The sequence below is a fragment of the Dipodomys spectabilis genome, unplaced genomic scaffold (assembly GCF_019054845.1).
Source record: "Dipodomys spectabilis isolate Male_0828 unplaced genomic scaffold, ASM1905484v1 ptg000145l, whole genome shotgun sequence".
Taxonomy (NCBI): domain Eukaryota; kingdom Metazoa; phylum Chordata; class Mammalia; order Rodentia; family Heteromyidae; genus Dipodomys; species Dipodomys spectabilis.
The window spans coordinates 24,913,167-24,930,235 of NW_024870822.1; the positions used below are offsets into that span (position 1 = coordinate 24,913,167).

Genomic DNA, 17,069 nt, shown 5'->3' on the forward strand with positions numbered 1-17,069 from the left:
ATCTCAGTCACAGGACATTATTATTTTGATACTTTTCCTATATCTGGTTAGTTGATATCTTATTTCAAACTTAATACTCATATTCAGCCTATTCTGTGATGGTTTTCTTCCTTTCAAAACTCAATCTTTTTAAGATTTGTGACTTAAGAAAAGAGAAACCAAAAGTCCTTCTAACTTTTTCTCTTGACTGGAATAGTTTAAATTAAGTTGTGTTTTTAAAGGTCCTATGAACTTAATACTCATGTCCAGCCTATTCTGTGATGGTTTTCTTCTTTTCAAAACTCAATCTTTAATAAGATTTGTGACTTAAGAAAAGAGAAACCAAGAATCCTAACTTTTTCTCTTGTCTGGAATAGTTTAAATTAAATTAAGTTGTGTTTTTAAAGATTCTAAGAACTTGTTTTAAAGTAATCTATGCCTTGTGGTTTTTAAATTTTAATAATGATAAAATACATGTAACATATAATTCACCATTCTAATCATGTTTAAGGGCTCAGTAATATTCAGCATCACATTTCTGCAACCAATCTTTTTCATCTTGAAAACCTGAAAGGCTCTCCTCCCAGCCTCTGACAACTACTGCTCTACTTCCCATGGATTCAAATACAAATATTCCAGGTGTCCCATGTAAGTGAACTCATGCAGTGACTGCTTATGTCTAGCTCATTTCACTTAGCATCACATCTTCAAGGTCATCCATGTTATAGCATGTTCTTTTGTGTGTGTGTGTGTGTGTGTGTGTGTGTATAGGTGTGCGCACATATGTGCTGGTACTGGAGCTTGAACTCAGATCCTGGGTACAGTCTCTTAGCTTTTTTACTCAAGACTAGTGCTCTTACCACAGCTGCAATTCTAGCTTTTTGCTGATTATTTAGACATGAGCATCTCCCAGACTCTCCTTTCTAGGCTAGCTTTGAACTGTTATCCTCAAATCTTAGCCTCCATAGTAGTTAGGATTACAGGCGTGAGCTACTGGCACCCAGAAACATGTTCCTTTTTTAAGGCTGAATAATGTTCCATTGTATAGATATACCACATTTTCTAATTCATTCAGCCATTGATGGATTCTTGAACTACTTCTACCTTGTGGCTATTGTGTATGATGCTGCTGTGATCCTGGATGAATCAATAGCTCTTTGAGAACTTGTTTGAGCTCTGGGCATATATCCAGAAGTGGAATTCTGAAGCATATATGCCAAAGTGTTAATTTCTTTTTAAGTCTCTTCCATTTATTGGCGTAGTCAGGATTTCAACTGTTATGCTAAGTTTTGGTGATTTTACTTATTTTTATAGTTATGCATGCTGTAGTTATAATCGCTTAATCTTTTCTATACTTATAATGTTTCTTTTTGCATATAATATTGTGCATTTTTTGCTTTCTTTATTTCCTTAACCAGGTTGCCTGATAAGATTTTTCTGATTTTGTTGATCATATTAGAAAAGCAGATTTTGGTACTAATTTTTTCTTTTTTTTTTTTCTTTTTTGGGTCCGGTCATGGGGTCTGAACTCTGGGGCTGGGTGCTATCCCTCAGCTCTTCAGCTCAAGGCTAGTGCTATACCACTTGACCACAGCACCACTTCTGGCTTTTTTTTTCTGCTTATGTGGTGCTGAGGAATCGAACCCAGGGCCTCAAGCATGCAAGGCAAGCATTCTACCACTGAGCCACCTTCCCAGCCCCTAATTTTTTCTTTTAGCTATTTTGTTTGACATTTATTTCCTATTTCATTGGTATCTAACTTTAACTTGATTAATTTTCTTCTTTTTGGTTTACTTGTTCCTTTTTCTGTTTTCTTAGGTTACATATCGAATTCATTGACTTTTGGTCTTTTGAAAACATTAAAAGAATGTAAGGCTATGTTTTTATCCTCTGAGTACAGCTGGGCTCTCATGAGTTCTGCATGGTATGCTGCCTTCTCTTTTTCATTATTGGATGAGTTTAAATTTCGGTTTTGATCTCACTTTTTTTAATCATGAAGTAATTTAAGAGTCAGTTTGTGTTTTATCCTTGAAGTTAGCTTTGACATTGACATTGCTGTTCTTATTCCCTCTCTGCTTACAGCTGCTTGGTATATTTTTTTGCCTTTTGCTTTATTTTCTGTCTTTTTTTTTTTGCCACCTTGTTTGGGAGTATTTTTTTGTAAACAGCATTTGGCTGTATTATGTTTTTTTTTCCTGCCCAGACAATCTGTTTTGTGCTAGGGAAATCTCTTCCTATTTAGTTTAATATACAGGTGTACCCAGCCCCATGCCATCAGGGAGGCCAGTGGTTGCAGTGGCCTCTTCCCCTGCTACTGTTACTCAGATGGCCTTTCCCATCATGCTTGTTATACAACTAAAGCATATTGGAACATTAAGGTTATACAGATACCAAGTACCAGATCTTACACATTTATAACAATTAGCCTTAGATTCTGATGCCCAAGACTCCTTATCAGAATTCTCCTTGCCAACACAGGAGACCTGCCAAACTCTAGTGGCTCACACCTGTTATCCTAGCTACTCAGGCAGTTGAGATCTGAGGACCATGGTTCAAGCCATGGGCAGGAAAGCCTGTGAGATTCCTATCTCCAACTAACCAGCCAAAAACTAGAAGTGGAGCTGTGGCTCAAGTGGTTGAGTGACAGCCTTGAGTAAAAAGCGAAGGGACAACACCCGGGCCCTGAGTTCAAGCTCCAGTACTAGCATGAGTACTAAATGAGACTTTATAAGAATGCTTACTTACGTAAGTTCAAGAGAGTCATTTTCTAACAATCCCAGGGTTGAGAGTTGGGCGTTGAGGGAATTGATGCCTCCTTTATAATTACAGCAGGTGCCTGCTGTTCTTGCCATCTTGCTCAAGCTGCTGTCAATGCCATTACGATGCTGACTCTGCCTGCACATTTCCTGCTTGGCCCAGCAAGGTGATCTCTTACCTTCTAGTGACCAGCTCCTTTACAGAGAGCTCCCATAGAAAGCCGCAGGGCTCCTAGTAGCAGATCCTCACATGCACTGCTGTTATTTGAGTTCAGCTCTGCATTGGGTCAGGCCCAGCTTGTACCCCTAGAACCATTGCTTAGCCTCCCAGTCTAATCTGCCCAGAAGATCTACATCTCCCCAGCATGGCCCCTCTGTGCTATGGGAACCTCAGTCCTTATGGCAGGTCTGTCTATGTCTCAGCCCCAGCTGCTGAGTTCATCATCTTTCACCAGAGATTTGGGTCTTATACAGATTCACAGATGGGGCTAGGTGTTTGTTGTAGTACCTGACCACTCCATGATGGCTGAGCTCTCTGAATACCCTCTCTTCTCCATATGATAATCAGGAAGTTGGTTTCTTTTATTCTTCTGTGTATGTGTGTGCTTGTGTGTACGCAGTTACTGGGGGTATATGCAGGTATTGCAGTTTGAACTCAGGACATGAGCACTGTTCCTTAGCTTTTACACTCAAGGCTGGCATTCTACAGCTTGAATGGTTAATTGGAGATAAGAGGCTCACCGACTTCAAATTATGATCCTCATATCTGAGCTTCCTGAGTAGTTAGGATTACAGGTCTGAGCTACCAGGACTGGGCAAAAGGTTGGTTTCTTAAGTGCTCACCCAGGCACTTGCCAGTCACCAGGGCAAGACAGAGGCTGGGGACTCACACCTCAGGCTGACTCCTCTGAGTGTGAACTCTGGCCAAGCAGAGACGCTCAGTTGCTGAGAGCCACGCTAGGCCATATGGTGCTTTCATGTAAATGAGCAAAAGGTGCCCTCCCTGAGTGGATGCAGCCTGTGCCAGACACATGGCTTAAAAAATGGAGAGAAGGAAGAATTTCAGGTCTCACTTGCCCCCTTGAGCAGATAACCTAGTGCAGGATCCAGCTAAAACCAATCTGGGCATTGGCCTTGCCTGGCTACACAGAGAGATCTTGGGGATTCAAACATTGAGCCTGCTGAGCAAGCATGATGCTGGGCTCTGTTCCCAGGCCATCTCTCTGAAATCCTAGGGGGTCAGAAGGCTTTCTTTTTGAGCCTTTACTTTTTAAAATTGAAAGCTCAGAGAAGCAATGTCCCCTGTCCTCAGCTCCCATGTTCTTCAGAGAGCCAAAATACAGGCTTTGTACCCCATGTGTCTCTCCCCACCCCCTACAAGGGAGACCTGTAACCCTGCTCTTTAGACTGAGCTTCCCCCTCTGGCCTCAGTGGAATAATGTACCCATCACTCAGAAACCTCAACCTTCATGCAGATGGCTATTTGGGGAGATAAAGGAGAGGCTGTTCCCTTAGAAGAAGGACTGCAAAAGCAAGGAGGGGCTCTCTCTGGAGAGAGGTGTGAGAAGTCACTGGGGCAAGAGGCAGCGGGCGTGTTCATTATAGCACAGCATTCCATAGGGGCAGGAGCTAAAGTAGACAGAAGCAAGCTATCAGCTGAGCTGAAGCATTGGCTAGCGGTGGTAGCTGAGGCATCCCCAGATCACAAGGAGCCTTGATGGGTCAGATAAGTGCTTCTGACTTTATCTTACCAATAAAGATAGTAGGAGCAGGGTAGATCTTAGCACCAGGAACATGACTAGTGGCTGGGCAGGATGGTAAAGGAGGAAGACCCCAAAGCCAATCCCCAGGATGACACAGCAAGTTCAGTAGCTGTTAGTGGGGCACGAAGAGCAACACAGGAGAGCATGCCCCATCTCTTCCCTAAACTGAGCATAATTCGTGCAATCATTTCACAAACGTTCCCAGATCCTCTGAGGGTCCCCGTGCAAGGATCACAAGCACTCCCACCTCTCAATCAGAATGTGTTTTGATAAGCGGGGGCCCGGGGACAGCATAAGGGGGACTAACTGCTCCTCCCCAACCAATTAAATTTTTTTTAAAAAGCCACTATGGAAAGAGCGAATATTAGTTTCCTGATTTATAAAGCCAAATGGATTAAGCTCATTCATTGCCCGAGGAAACAAAAAGGAAATCTTCAATACCTCTGTGCACATTGAGAACAGGAACAATACCGGTCTTTAGAAAGCAGAAACCTAATTTGGGGGAATCAATTACCCTCTGTGTCCCAGCCTCTATGGGCTCTCTCTCTCCAGCTCTCTAAATAGAGATTTCCTGGGAGGTAAAATGTGGAGAAGTTGGTCAACCATAGGCACACCCTCTGTACAGCCTTGAGTCACAGGCGAAAACTAGGCTAGGCCTGAGGTGGGTGGAGTTGGGGGGGGGGGGGGCGTTGTGCCTGAGTGTCAAACATATGTGGAAAAGGAAGTGGGAGCTTTAAGATAAAGGTGGAGTGTGGAGGCAGTATTGAGAGTGGAAAGGGAGGGACTGGGTACTCAGGGTTTAGAACTGGGCAGTGAAGAGAAGATGGGTGTGTGTGGGGGAGGTGGAATGGGGGGGGGGGGGAGAGGTGGTCAATCAAAGCTCAGCCAGTGCAGGAGCAGGTGCCTGGAGTAATGGTGGGTCCCGTAGCCCAGCCTGGGTCCAGCATCGCTCTCCATCTCTCCTGTACCTCTTCTAACAGCCTGTACTTTCCCCGTGGGTCTGTGTGTACAGTGCCATGGCTGGGGCAGTAGTGCAAGAAGAAAGCATGGCCTGTCTGTGGCGCTATCTAGAGTCACACTGGCAAAGGCCACACATTCCTGTGCTGCGTCCTAAGGCCCCAGGGCTACACCCGGCCGGATGCCCTATGGGAGCCTTCCACTGGGTGCTTCTTAATCTCAAGGCAGGGAGTCCCAAACTCACGGTGGAACCATCCCTGGCTGCTGGCCACCCACTCCCACCCGCGATCGCGCACACAGGCCAACCCTGGTCTCCCGTCTTGAGTTCACACGGTGGCCTGCCCGTCCCCCCCCCCCCCACTCTGGCATGCGGGCACACACACGCACACACGCACGCGAGCACACACACACACACACACACAGTCCCTCACACGCACACACTCTGGCTGTGCTTTTGTGTTTTGTCAGAATTAATGAGAAAAGTTCCCGTGCCCTGCGGGTAATTAGTGTCCTTGGAGTTAAATAAGCTAATGGCGGGCACCTCTGGCCCAAGCAATTATGTTTGTGTATTGAATAATTGATTCAAAGGGGGGGAAGGGCCGCTAATCAGATCTGAGCATAATGAATTGATTTAATTAACAGGGGAATCTGAGGGGCCCTGGGAAATGCTGCCTGCACTCTGCTGAAGCCGGTGCGGCCGGCTGCGGGAGAACCGGTGCGGCGGCTGCGGCGGCAGTGGCTTCGGCTCCGGCCCGGGGCAGCGGCCGCTCCCGAGGCTCTTGGGTCCCAGCCCCACCGGCCGCACCGCCCCCTCCCGGCGCCCCGGCGCCCGCCCTCCGCTCCCAGGCCGCGCCGCGCCCTCGCTCCCCGCTCCCGCGCTCCTGCCCGCGGGGCCGCGCTCCAGGCGGGCGCCGGTCCGTCCGCCCCCGTCGGCGGCCGCGGCACGCGGGGGCTCGGAGCCCACGCGGGGCCGGCGGGAGCAGCCTGAGCGGGCGGCGGCGGGGAGGAACTGCCCCGCACGTCTCTGCATCCTCTGCCCGCGTCTGGCAGGGACCTCGGGGGAACCATGGTGTTGGACCAGGAGGACGGTAGGTGCCCGGCCCGCGCGGTGCCCACGCCCGGGGACGCACAGGCGCGCGGTGGGCGGCGGCGCGGGCTCCGCTCACAGCGCTCGCGTCCCCGCGGCGGCGGCGGCGGCGCCCCCCGCCCCGCCCCGCCCCGCCGGCCGCCCCCGGCGCCTGCTCTGGCCGCTTCCCGGAAGCTCGGCGTCCGGCTGTGTGTGCGCTGGTGTGTGGGGTCAGGTCGTGGGTGCCAGGCTCGGGCCCTGGCGACCCTCCCCCGGAGGAGGAAGTGCCACCCGCACCCTGGAGCCCGCCAACCCCGCATCCGCACCCCCACCCTCTGGCCGGGAACTTTCTTTCTGGCTCTTGCGGCTTTGCAGGCATTCTGCGCATCTCTACGACCCGCGCTATGCTGTGGGCTTCCTGGGAGAACCCGTTGGCATTCCCATCCAGTCTTTGGGCCCTTCTGACTGTTTGCCTGCACCCCCTCCCCCTTTAGGGGTCCTCCAGGGGATGGCCGGGAGCTTGCGGTGAGGGTGCAGTCAAGCTACATGATCCTGGGGGGTCCCTCAGGTCTAGGGCCATGTAGCTGTGAGACTCCGCTCTTGCAGGGGTGAGGAGGAAACATGCCACCCCTTCACCCAGCTTGTGCTGGGAGGTGTCTGGCTCACTAGCGTAGTGGGTAGACCACGTAAAAGGTCCAAATACCAGGTCAGACAGAGGCAATTTCCCTTGAAGCCAGTGAAGTTGGAGGTTCTCAAGGTCCTTCCATTGAGAGGTTCCCTAGTGGTAAATTAGTATTAATAATCTCATCTCTCTCTTCTTAAAGAGCCACCACCCCCAAAACTGCAGTAAGCTTCGGTCTTCACAAAATTGTTTCCAATTAATGTTATTTCCATTGCTAGAGTCTGTGAAAACTCAGTTCCGGCTGGCCTGGAATGGGCCTCGGGAGCTGGGACAGTCCCTTAGTGCCTGGAGTATATATGTGGTGGACAAGAGGCTGGGAGATTTGGTGTTGTGGAAAGGATCTAGCTGCCAGGCCTTCTTCTCTGGCATTGTCCCGTGTCGACCCTATTAACAGTCTTGTGGTTGTCTACCGTTAGGAAATGAGACTCTGGCCTCCCTCTCAGGCTTTTACCTGAAATAAAAGTCTACTGGGCTGTTTAGTTCACTTTCTGCCCTTTCCTTACTTGGATACCCTCGTGACTCAGTTTCCTTACATAGATTATCCTGCTTTGCCTAGTACTGTGGGTTTTAATACTGACGGTCCTGCAGCATAGGTAATTTTTCAGTCCCAGGGCAGGCCTGGATCAGTCTACAGTCAACAGTTGTCTCAGAGCAGGGGTGCCTTGGCCTTCATCAAGGAGTACAATAGATTTATTTTCTGGGATGCAGATTTAACTTAGGCCTCACTCAGCAAGGCCTAACCGTCTGTAATAGCAGCTTCTGAAGACTGTGCACTCTAGAAACCTAGAGGGAGTTTGCCAACTGTGTGCTTCTTCACCCTAGCTGGCTGCAGATTCCTATGTGGTGCTGCTTTCGGTGTACAAAGCAGGCAGGGCGTGTGAACTTGGCTAGTAGGCATGCTGGTCCCACCGCAAAGATCAAGGACTGCAGGTTCATTTTCACTTGTAAGCTTTTAGTGGCCTCAGGGAAGGGACATTTGGCACCCTGATTCTGTCTCCAGACATCACCTGTGAGGCCCACCTAACACCTTCTCTTGGAGAGGGCTTCCTTGTGCTGAGAGCAGGGCCTTCAGATTGAGTCGCTTCCCAACAGCCTCCATAGAAGAGTTCTGGAATAGCTAGTCTTCTGGGCCTTCCGGCACTGGGGTCTTTCTTTCTCTCACTCCTACCCTCAAATGCAGGAACCTGTTCTCTGGACCTTTCTTCCAAGCTACTGGGACCTGCCCAGAAATTTGTGAGGCTGTGAATAGCACCCGCTTTCTCCTCGAAGTAATTTTGGGGGCTGATCCACTGGTGTCACCCTGCTGTCCCCAGAGGCATTTCAAGGGCATTTTGGAACACTCTTGGCATGTTGAAATCAGAGGACAGGCCCTTCACTTGTGGAATGTGCTCAGTGAAAGCTGCTTCTTCAGCCTCAGGGGAACTGAGGATTCCACTCCCAGGCTGTGGGTGTGTCCTGAGCCTCACCTGGGTGGGGGTGAGCATGGGGATGGGACTTCCCTAAGAGCTGGGGAGGAGGCTCATGTCTGGCTCTGGCAACCCTTCCTAGCTGAGCACTCAAGCAACTCAAACCCTCAGCGTCGAGCTGGCTGGGTAGCTGAGCAGACCTCCCTCTAGGTCAGCTTGTTGCTCCATGCACTCAGCTGGGAGGCAGAGAGCACCAGGCCCCTACTGGCATGCCCCACCTACTTCTGCAACCCATACCTTAGTATTCCTCACTTGGGGCACAGAAGTTGCAATTCACGCATGCCAGCCATGTGGCTGTTAATTGGGTACATTGGAGAATGGAGTGAATTAGTGCTAGGACAAAAAAATGTCCAGACACAGTACATGGACAAGAGAGTAGGAAAGTGGTCCCAATCTTGCTTTGTGGGTCCTGAGGATAAGAAATGGTCCTTGGGGGGTCAGGTGTCAGGTTGCAGCCTCGATTGGAACAAATAGGTTAGAAAGGCTTCTGCAGCAAGAAGCTGCCCTTGCCAGGCCCCATACTTGCTACACTGACTGGCCCCCAGCACAGGCCAACATGGGCATCAAATGTGGCAGCAATGCAAAAGCCTCCCTCAGGCCTGGGGGGGGGGGCAGAACTCTGGTTGCAGTGGCTGCAGTGGCCGGGGAGAGATCAAGCTTGCAGTCCTAAGGGATGGCGAGTCGGAACAAAATGATATATTTAACATCAAATATACTCAAGGACTATTAGGATTAAGTATTTAAGATGAAGGGGAAAGTGAAACCCTCTGAGCAGCGGATGAGGCATCTCATTAAAAGCAGCTACAGTTGTATTTCCTCAAAGCTAGACTTTGGAGAGAGGAAGATGGGCCGCAGCCCCTTCTTCTCCACTCCTGTCAAGAACTGGAGCCTCCTAGGATATAAGGGGCAAGACCTCACCTCCAGGTCTTCTTTGTACCAGATAACTCCCATTCCCTTTTGTCCAGAGCACCACAGTTGACAAAGCACAGTCTTACGCCTTATCTTATCAGATCCCCATAGCAACCTTAGACACTGAAAGAATAGGTTTCCTATTTCACAAATAGGGAAACTGAGGCTCAGAGAGAAAAGGGGACTTGCTAGGGTTTGATGTTTATTAATTGGCAATGAAAGGACAGAATCCTATCTGGTAGCCCTCCAGAGACCTCCATTTTCTTCTTGCCTGGGTCTTGACTTCAAAGACAACTACCAGGACCAAGATCAGGACATATCCCTCAGGAGACCACCTTGGGCTGGAGGGAAAAAAACCCCACAAACCATTATTTCCACTCCTCCTTGAAGTTCTGCGCTGTCTAGGGGAAAATACAAGCACTTGTATTTAAAGTAAGTGGCTTTCCTGGAGGAGACAGCCTCGGCACCAAACTTAGAGCGGAGAAGCAGGGTCCAGGAGAAAAGAAGATGGACGCTGTCTCCCTTCCTGCCTTATGAGCTACAGAACAAGAACGATCACTTTCCGCAAAAGAATCTTTATTCTGTTCTCAGCCCATCAGAATAATGCTTGGCATGTAATATGTGCTCAATAAATACTTGTGGAAGAAAAGCCTTGAATACCATGCTATACTTACTTAGAGAGAAACTGAGACAGTGCCCTCCCCTCCTCCTCCCGTCCCTTTCCACGAAATATAGGTGTTCTAGCCAGGAGCCTTCAGAGGTAGTGCCTTAAGACTCACGGTGGGAGGCTTCGTGTTCCACAGAGGGTTAACTTTGGCTCAACAGTCCTGAACTCCACCAGAAACCCCAGGCCCAGCTTGTAGGGGGGGGGGGGGGCGAGATCTGAGAAACCTCTCTCCCGTGAGGAAGCAGAAATCTAGCCTGAGGGGCTGGGAGTACCGGGACTCTGGGTCCTGGGACGGGAATGGAGTCCCGAGCTGAACTGTGGCTGCGAGGCCTCCAGATGGCGCTGCGGAGCCGACCAGCGGCGCGTCTCCACTCCCCATTAACCCGGGAGGGAGAGGGAGGGGGGGGGGCGGCTCGGGAAATGCGTGCATTTATTCAGTAGCAGGAGTGAAAACCTCATACATTGAGGGAGAAAGGCAGCGGGAGACGGCCGCCGAGATCCCCCCCCCTCATCTCTTTGAATATAATTTTAGATTGAGATTCAGATTAAATCCGAGGGGAAAACACTTTATGAGGCTGAAAGCTGTGTCGTTGCCAGAGCCAGGGTTATGAGCTATCAAATGCAATTACATTAAGACAGATTATACTGGGCAAATTGAGCCATTTAGAAGGTGAGAATCAAAGAAACGGCTCTGATCCTCTCTCTTCCCCCTTCTCTCTCCCTCTCCCTTCTCTCTAAATTGCAGTTCGTAGTTCCTTGCAATTCTGAGGCACAAAAGTAGGTGAGACTGCTTTTGTATCTGCGAAGTGCTTCACTCCTGAATGTAATTCTAGCTGAGTGCAATCTAGGTTAAGAGCCGGACAAGCGGGTAATTAGAGCCCCGCTCGCTGCCCGAGGACCGGCCGCCCGCCCCGCTGAAGCGCGCCCGGGAGTCGGCGCCTTTTTCCCTTCCCGGGCCGAGCCGAGAGCTGCGGCTGGACACGGAGCGCCCGAGATGATGGTGCTGGACAAGGAGGACGGTAGGTGGCGGGCGGGGAGGTGGAGGGGGGGGAGAACCGGCGCCCCCTCCCCACGCTCTCGCCCCCCGCCGCGGCGCGCGGGAACGCACACGGGGCGCACGCGCGCGCGCGCGCGGGTGTGCGGGGCTGTGTCCGGTGGTTAGCGGAGCTCCCCCGCGGGGGAGGGGGGGTGTCCCCGCTACAGGCCCCCCCGGGGGGAGGAACGGGCTGGGTGGATCGTGGATCGAGCTCCCCGAGGCCGCGCGCAATCCTTCCCCCCACCCCCCTCTCCGCGCCCTGGGGGCCCCGGGGAGCTGGGGAAGCGAGCTGGGGAAGCGGTGCGCGCAGGGCGGGGGAGGCGTGTGCTGCGCCGCCGCGGGGCCGCGTGCAGGCTCCGAGCTGCTCTCCGATCTCGCGCCGTGGCGCCTGGCGTGGAGCGTGTGGGCTCTGCGGCTGCTCCTCTCCCCGCAGCCGTCACCCTCCAGCCGGCCGCGGAACCCGAGAGGCGCTGAGCGCCACAGCAAATCAGCTTTGGAAGGGGAATCCGGGTTCCAAGAGCCCAGGGGCCCGGCCTGAGCGCGGGAGGACTGGCGCAGGAAGCCAGGATGCCCCCCCCTCGCCCCGCCCCGCAGGAGAAGGGAAGGCCATCTGGGTCGTCCAGGGGGCCGCTGCCCACGAGTGTGACTCGGTGAGAGCCACACCTTCCTGTGCTGGCCCCACTGCCTCTGTGCTTCCCTGTGTGTGGAGGTGGGAGTTTGGCCCAACAGAAGAAAGTGTCCCATCACAGGCTAGTAGCCACCCCAGCAGGAGGGGGGGGGGGGCGGTCCTCTGGGGAGAGTGGTGTGGACCTACTGTAGTTCAGTCTCTGCGCATCCTTAGAAGACCACAGGACCGAGTGGTCAGAACACAGGAATCTATCTATGGCTGCGGGGAGATACTAGCAGGTGGCCCCAGAGACCCCAAAATCGTCCTCTCTTGGGGAAGAATCTTGCAGTACGTGACCTAGAAAGTGGGGATCCAAGTCCCCTTGGGGGTAAAATGGTGTGTGTCCTGTGACCTAAGAGAGGATCCCAGAGTCTAGAGTGGCAGGTTCTCTGGCAGTCCCAGGCTCCTGGTACCTGTAGGTGAGGCGTGTGTGGTCTGTGGGTGCTGTAGGAAGGGCTGGAAGTGAGCGCTGGCAGCCACACTGCTGCTGGCATTTTTCTCTGATGCAGACCCAAAAGGTTATGGTGGCTGGGAGTCATGCAGCATGCCCAGGGCTAACTGTGGCGGCTGTCCTTCCCTAGATGGGGGTACCGTTTGCTTACCAGAGCCCTGGTGTTATTGATGTGGTCATTGGTTAAGTGGCTTGTTCAAGGTCATGCAGGGTTCACTTAGCTGTGTGATGCCTCAGCTTACCTATTCCTTCCTTCTGAAGCATCAGTGGGGCGGCAATCCTCAAAAGCCTCTAGCCTGCGGGCTGCAGGCGACATGCAGAGGAGGCCTGAGTTTGGTAGCCCACGATGGCCAACTCCTGGCCCATGTGTCAGAAGAGAGGAAGAAAGAGAAGTAAATGCATCTGGGCTGGCTGGGATGAGACATCCATGTTCAACATGTTCTTCTACATTCACGGACCCTTCCCTGGAGCCCAGAATGGGTCATCAGAGGACTGGGTTAGTGACATTTTTTAATAGAATAAAAATGAGAAGAAGTCTGGGGTCAAGCCAAACAGGGAGGGAAGAGGATTTGACTTAGCTCCTGAAAAAAAATGTGTTTTTTTTGGTGTGTGTGTGTGTGTGTGTGTGTGTGTGTGTGTGTGTGTGTGTGTGTGTGTGTGTGTGTGTGTGTGTGTGTGTGTGTGTGTGTGTTAGTACTGGAGCTTGAACTCAGGGCCTGGGTGCTGTCCTTTAGCTTTTTCACTTAAGGCTGGTGTTCTACCACTTAAGCCACAGCACCATTTGCAGCTTTTTGGTGATTAATTGGGGATAAGAGTCTCTCAGATTTATCTCTCCAGGCTGACTTCAAACCATGATCCGCAGAGCTCAGCCTCATGAGTAGCTAGGATGACAGGCGTGAGCCACTGGTGCCTGGCTTTGGCTTCTTTAATTTCTAACTGTCTGTGTTACCTCTGGCCAACCATGCTTATCTCTGGACTTCCCTTCTCTATAAAAATGAAGAGCTTGCAGAAGTCAGTATGTAAGGTCCTTCTCTGGTGTCTTGGGGGTGGTAGGGACCTTAAAAATCAGTGTGCTTCCTTCTTTAAGATTTTTTGGTATGCTTGGCTCCCTGGGCCTAGGCTAGGAATGAGCTACCCTGAGTTGTGTAGTTGGGAGCCCTCAAGAAGATGGGTGTCTTTCTGGAGGTATGGTACCCTTTTCTCCATCCAGGGTCTGGAGCTAGATCTCTGTCCAGATACCCCAAAGTTCATTGGGCTCCATGATAATGCTAAAGGTTGCACTTAAGTCCACGCTGCAGTGTACCTCGACCTCCTAGAATGTATGTTACTTTACCCCTTGTTCCTATCAGAACTGCAGAGGAGACTTCAAGAGGCCCCGTATGCTCCAGGGGTTCAATCTAAACAATACGACACCCACTTTTGACACTATTGAGCAGTGACAATTGCTTGGGCACATTCTTGTCCTGTCCAGCCTAGAGCTGCCCTTCAAAAGCAACTTTTCTGCTAAAACAAAAATGAAAACAACCCCAATAAAACAACAAAAAAACAAATCTACCCCTTGCTTCTTAATAAGAATCTGGCCTCCCTCGGTTACCGGAAACCTTGAAGATGGTACTTTCATTGGGAGATGAAGAAAAGCTCTGGTCTACTCACCTGCCCCTCCACACATACTACCTAACTTCCTGTGCACTGTGCCCTCTCAGCAGGTGGCCATCTAAGTTGGGTGGCAGCCTCAGTCCTGAAGGTCCTAAGGGATGTATCCTTCAGGATTCTCTCAACACTCTTTGTCTGGCTGTAGCAGGGACTCAGGGCTCCTATTAGCTACCCCCAATACCCTTTCTCCACCTGACAGCATCTTGTCAGGAGAGGCAGGGGCCCCTCTGGTTGAAGTCGCGTCTGCCAGCTGCTGAGGACCAAAGCTCCCGCTCGGCTGGGCTGCAGGGCTTTCATGTTGCACTTCTGAAAGATAATAAAATATCAATCGTTTTGCCGTAGCAACGGGTTTAAGAGACTTTCTGAAGTATTGAATCGTCAGAATTTTTTTTTCTTTTTTGCTTTTAAGCACAGTGCATTATTAATAAAGTAATCCATTAGGTCGAGTAGTGAAGGGTCACCACAGAGACAGAAAGATCTGTTTTGCAAACGGTTAAACTTCGGGTTTTAAGATTAATTGCTTTCATTTGGATGCTTGTTCTTGGCCTAGCCATCTTCCCTTTACTGGAACTCAGGGTCTGAGCTTTCTAAATGCTGCCGGGTCTGCCTGTCAGCGAAAGGGGAGCTGAGCTCCAACTTTCCCGGAGAAACAGCCCTTCTCCTGGCACCTGTGAGCTGTGGGGCTGCTGGTGGGGGGCAAAGGAGGCTGCTACCTGAACCCTGAAAGTCAAATTAGGGCTGTTGAGGAAGAAGCTTCTGAGTAGAGACAGAACAGCAAGACTGGGGTCTGAAATGAGAGGATGCTGAGGGCTGAGGTGCTGACATGGTCCTATGTACATGCTGGGGCAGGGATGCTTTGGGTATAAACCATCTCTGTCACGGCCCTGTGGGACGGCTGGAGTGACCACAGGAAGCAGAGGGCAGATCGCGGCACTCAACACCATACATAATTCGTAGGGCATTTTGTAATAAGTGAAAAAAATGCTTAAGGAGATTAAAGCTGGGCTGAGGAGGACCAGGCGGTGAAGTCTTCAATTGTTAATGACCAGTAGAAGCATGGCATCTGCAGCTGAATGGGTTCATTTGGCTATGCGTGACTCGATCAGCCTTTGCGTCTTCACTGGTAGGACCTCTGGCCCATCTCATCATGTTCTAGACTACAGAGTGCTGGGTGGCCTCTTCTGCTAGATGTGTCCCTGGGTCTCCCTTGGAAGCAGGGAGCTGGTCCTGATGCTGTACCATGCCAGAAACGAGGAGGCGGGGCCCAGTGTGCACTGCTGCCTGCTGGGAGCTAGTCAAGTCCTTGTATGGATGGCAGGGTGGGGGACCAGACCTGGCACTCACCCAGTGCCTATAAGGCAGGCTGCCTCCACCTGCACTTACCCTATTCAGCCCTAGCAGCAGCGCCTCCTCAATGTTAGAAATGAGGCAACACAGATCTTGAGCAGAAGAACAGCCACATCTTCTTCCTGCCCAAACTCAGCCAGGCAGTCTGTGAAGATGGGGCTCCTGCTCCCCCCCCCCCCCCCCCGGGCCTGCCCCATCTCCCTTGGAGCCCTGGGTAAAGAGGCAGATGTTTTTCTCAATTCCCTGCTCTTTCATTCATTTGCCCACACAGAGCACTAACAGGGGGTGGGGGGGACAAGGAAACAACATAAATTGGTCTGTCGTCCAGAATCCATGTCTCGCTAATGTACCCAGATTAACTCAACTGTAAATTGTCTCCTTGGATGGCGGTGTCTTGCTAAAAGTTTCCCGTATGATTCATGATTTGGATTGCTTTTAACGGCTATTGGCTAAGCAAGCCGGTGACTGTACAAGGTGATGCAATTGGCATTAGCGAGGGGAGGCACGGGAGCGTGTAATGCAGTCAATACTGCATTAACTACTGATGCCCAATTACAGGGAGCGGGAGAGAGCCTTTCAGGAGCATTAGGACTGGGGAAAGCTGAGATCACTGGCCGCTGCTGGCCTAAAAGCTTCACCCTTTGCTTGCCGGGGCTCAGTGCTGATGTGGCCACTCACTTACCCTCTGTGCCTGCAAGAACAGCCTTACTATCTTGCTATCTCCCTCTGAATGCGTCCCACAAAGATGCTTTTAGCACATGAAAATGTGCATTTTCCTAGAGCTGGTCCTGTCCCTCATCCTCCTGGGACTTGAATCCTTGCCCCAACCATTGTCCCTGAATTGGACCAGGTAACAGTCCAGTCACACTTTCTCTGAGTTAAGGAGCCTGTGGTCAGGCTTCATTTGTCAGCAGGGTCTAGAAGGGGATTATTTTGGCTTCTCACCCTTGGAACAGATGGATGATTGCCAGTGAGCATTTTTGGTAGCCGATCCTCTGTGGCTGTGGGTGAAAGAGACAGGAGGTTCTGCTGTAGCCCCAGTTGGGCTGCCAGCTCCAGGCTGCCTGAGTTAGGAAATGTCTGTGGATGGATGAACAGAACACGGAGCTGTGGGGGTGTAGATAGGGGATGCTATGTTGGGGTCCTCAGGGGATGTAGGCCCAGAGAGTTAGAAACTTGTTATTAGAGCTGTTCCTCACACAGGACAGAGCGTCTCCTTGAAGCAGGGAGGCCAAAGCTGTTGTTTGTATCTGTCTCTAGTGACCCCAGAAAGCCCTGGTTGGGGACATTAAGATTAAAAAGGAGCTGGATATGGTAGCGCATGCTGGTAACACCAGCTGCTAGGGAGGTGGAAACAGGAGGCTCATGGTTCAAGATCAGACCAGGCAAAAGTGAGTGAAAACTCCATCTTAAAAACAAGGGCTGTGGGGATACATGCCTGGAGTCCCAGCACTCAGGAGTCTGAGGCAGAAGGAATTCAAGTTCAAGGCCAGCCTAAGTTACATATCAAGAAAAAAAAAACCTTACAAAACCTAAAATCTAGGTTGTTAACAGGACTAAATGAGATACTGCACACACTTGATCAACAGGAAGCATCCTAGTCGCTGTGTGAACAACATTGTTTTGTGTACTGATTCCATATGCTCTGAAATAATCCTAGGTCCAGTTCA

General features: G+C 51.0%; 1 protein-coding gene across 2 annotated transcripts in view; it reads left to right on the forward strand.

Annotated features, from left to right (window-relative positions):
- Positions 1–6,485: 6,485 nt before the first annotated feature.
- Positions 6,486–17,069, forward strand: part of Lmo1 (LIM domain only 1) — a 39,680-nt gene continuing 29,096 nt past the window's right edge. The window contains exon 1 of one of the 2 annotated variants that reach the window (XM_042691586.1): positions 6,486–6,543. In XM_042691586.1, the coding sequence (XP_042547520.1) occupies positions 6,522–6,543 (22 nt within the window). In that variant the 5' untranslated portion in view covers positions 6,486–6,521. Of the gene's footprint in view, positions 6,544–10,715; positions 11,265–17,069 lie in introns of those variants that run through there. The other variant, XM_042691585.1, reaches the window with a different exon arrangement.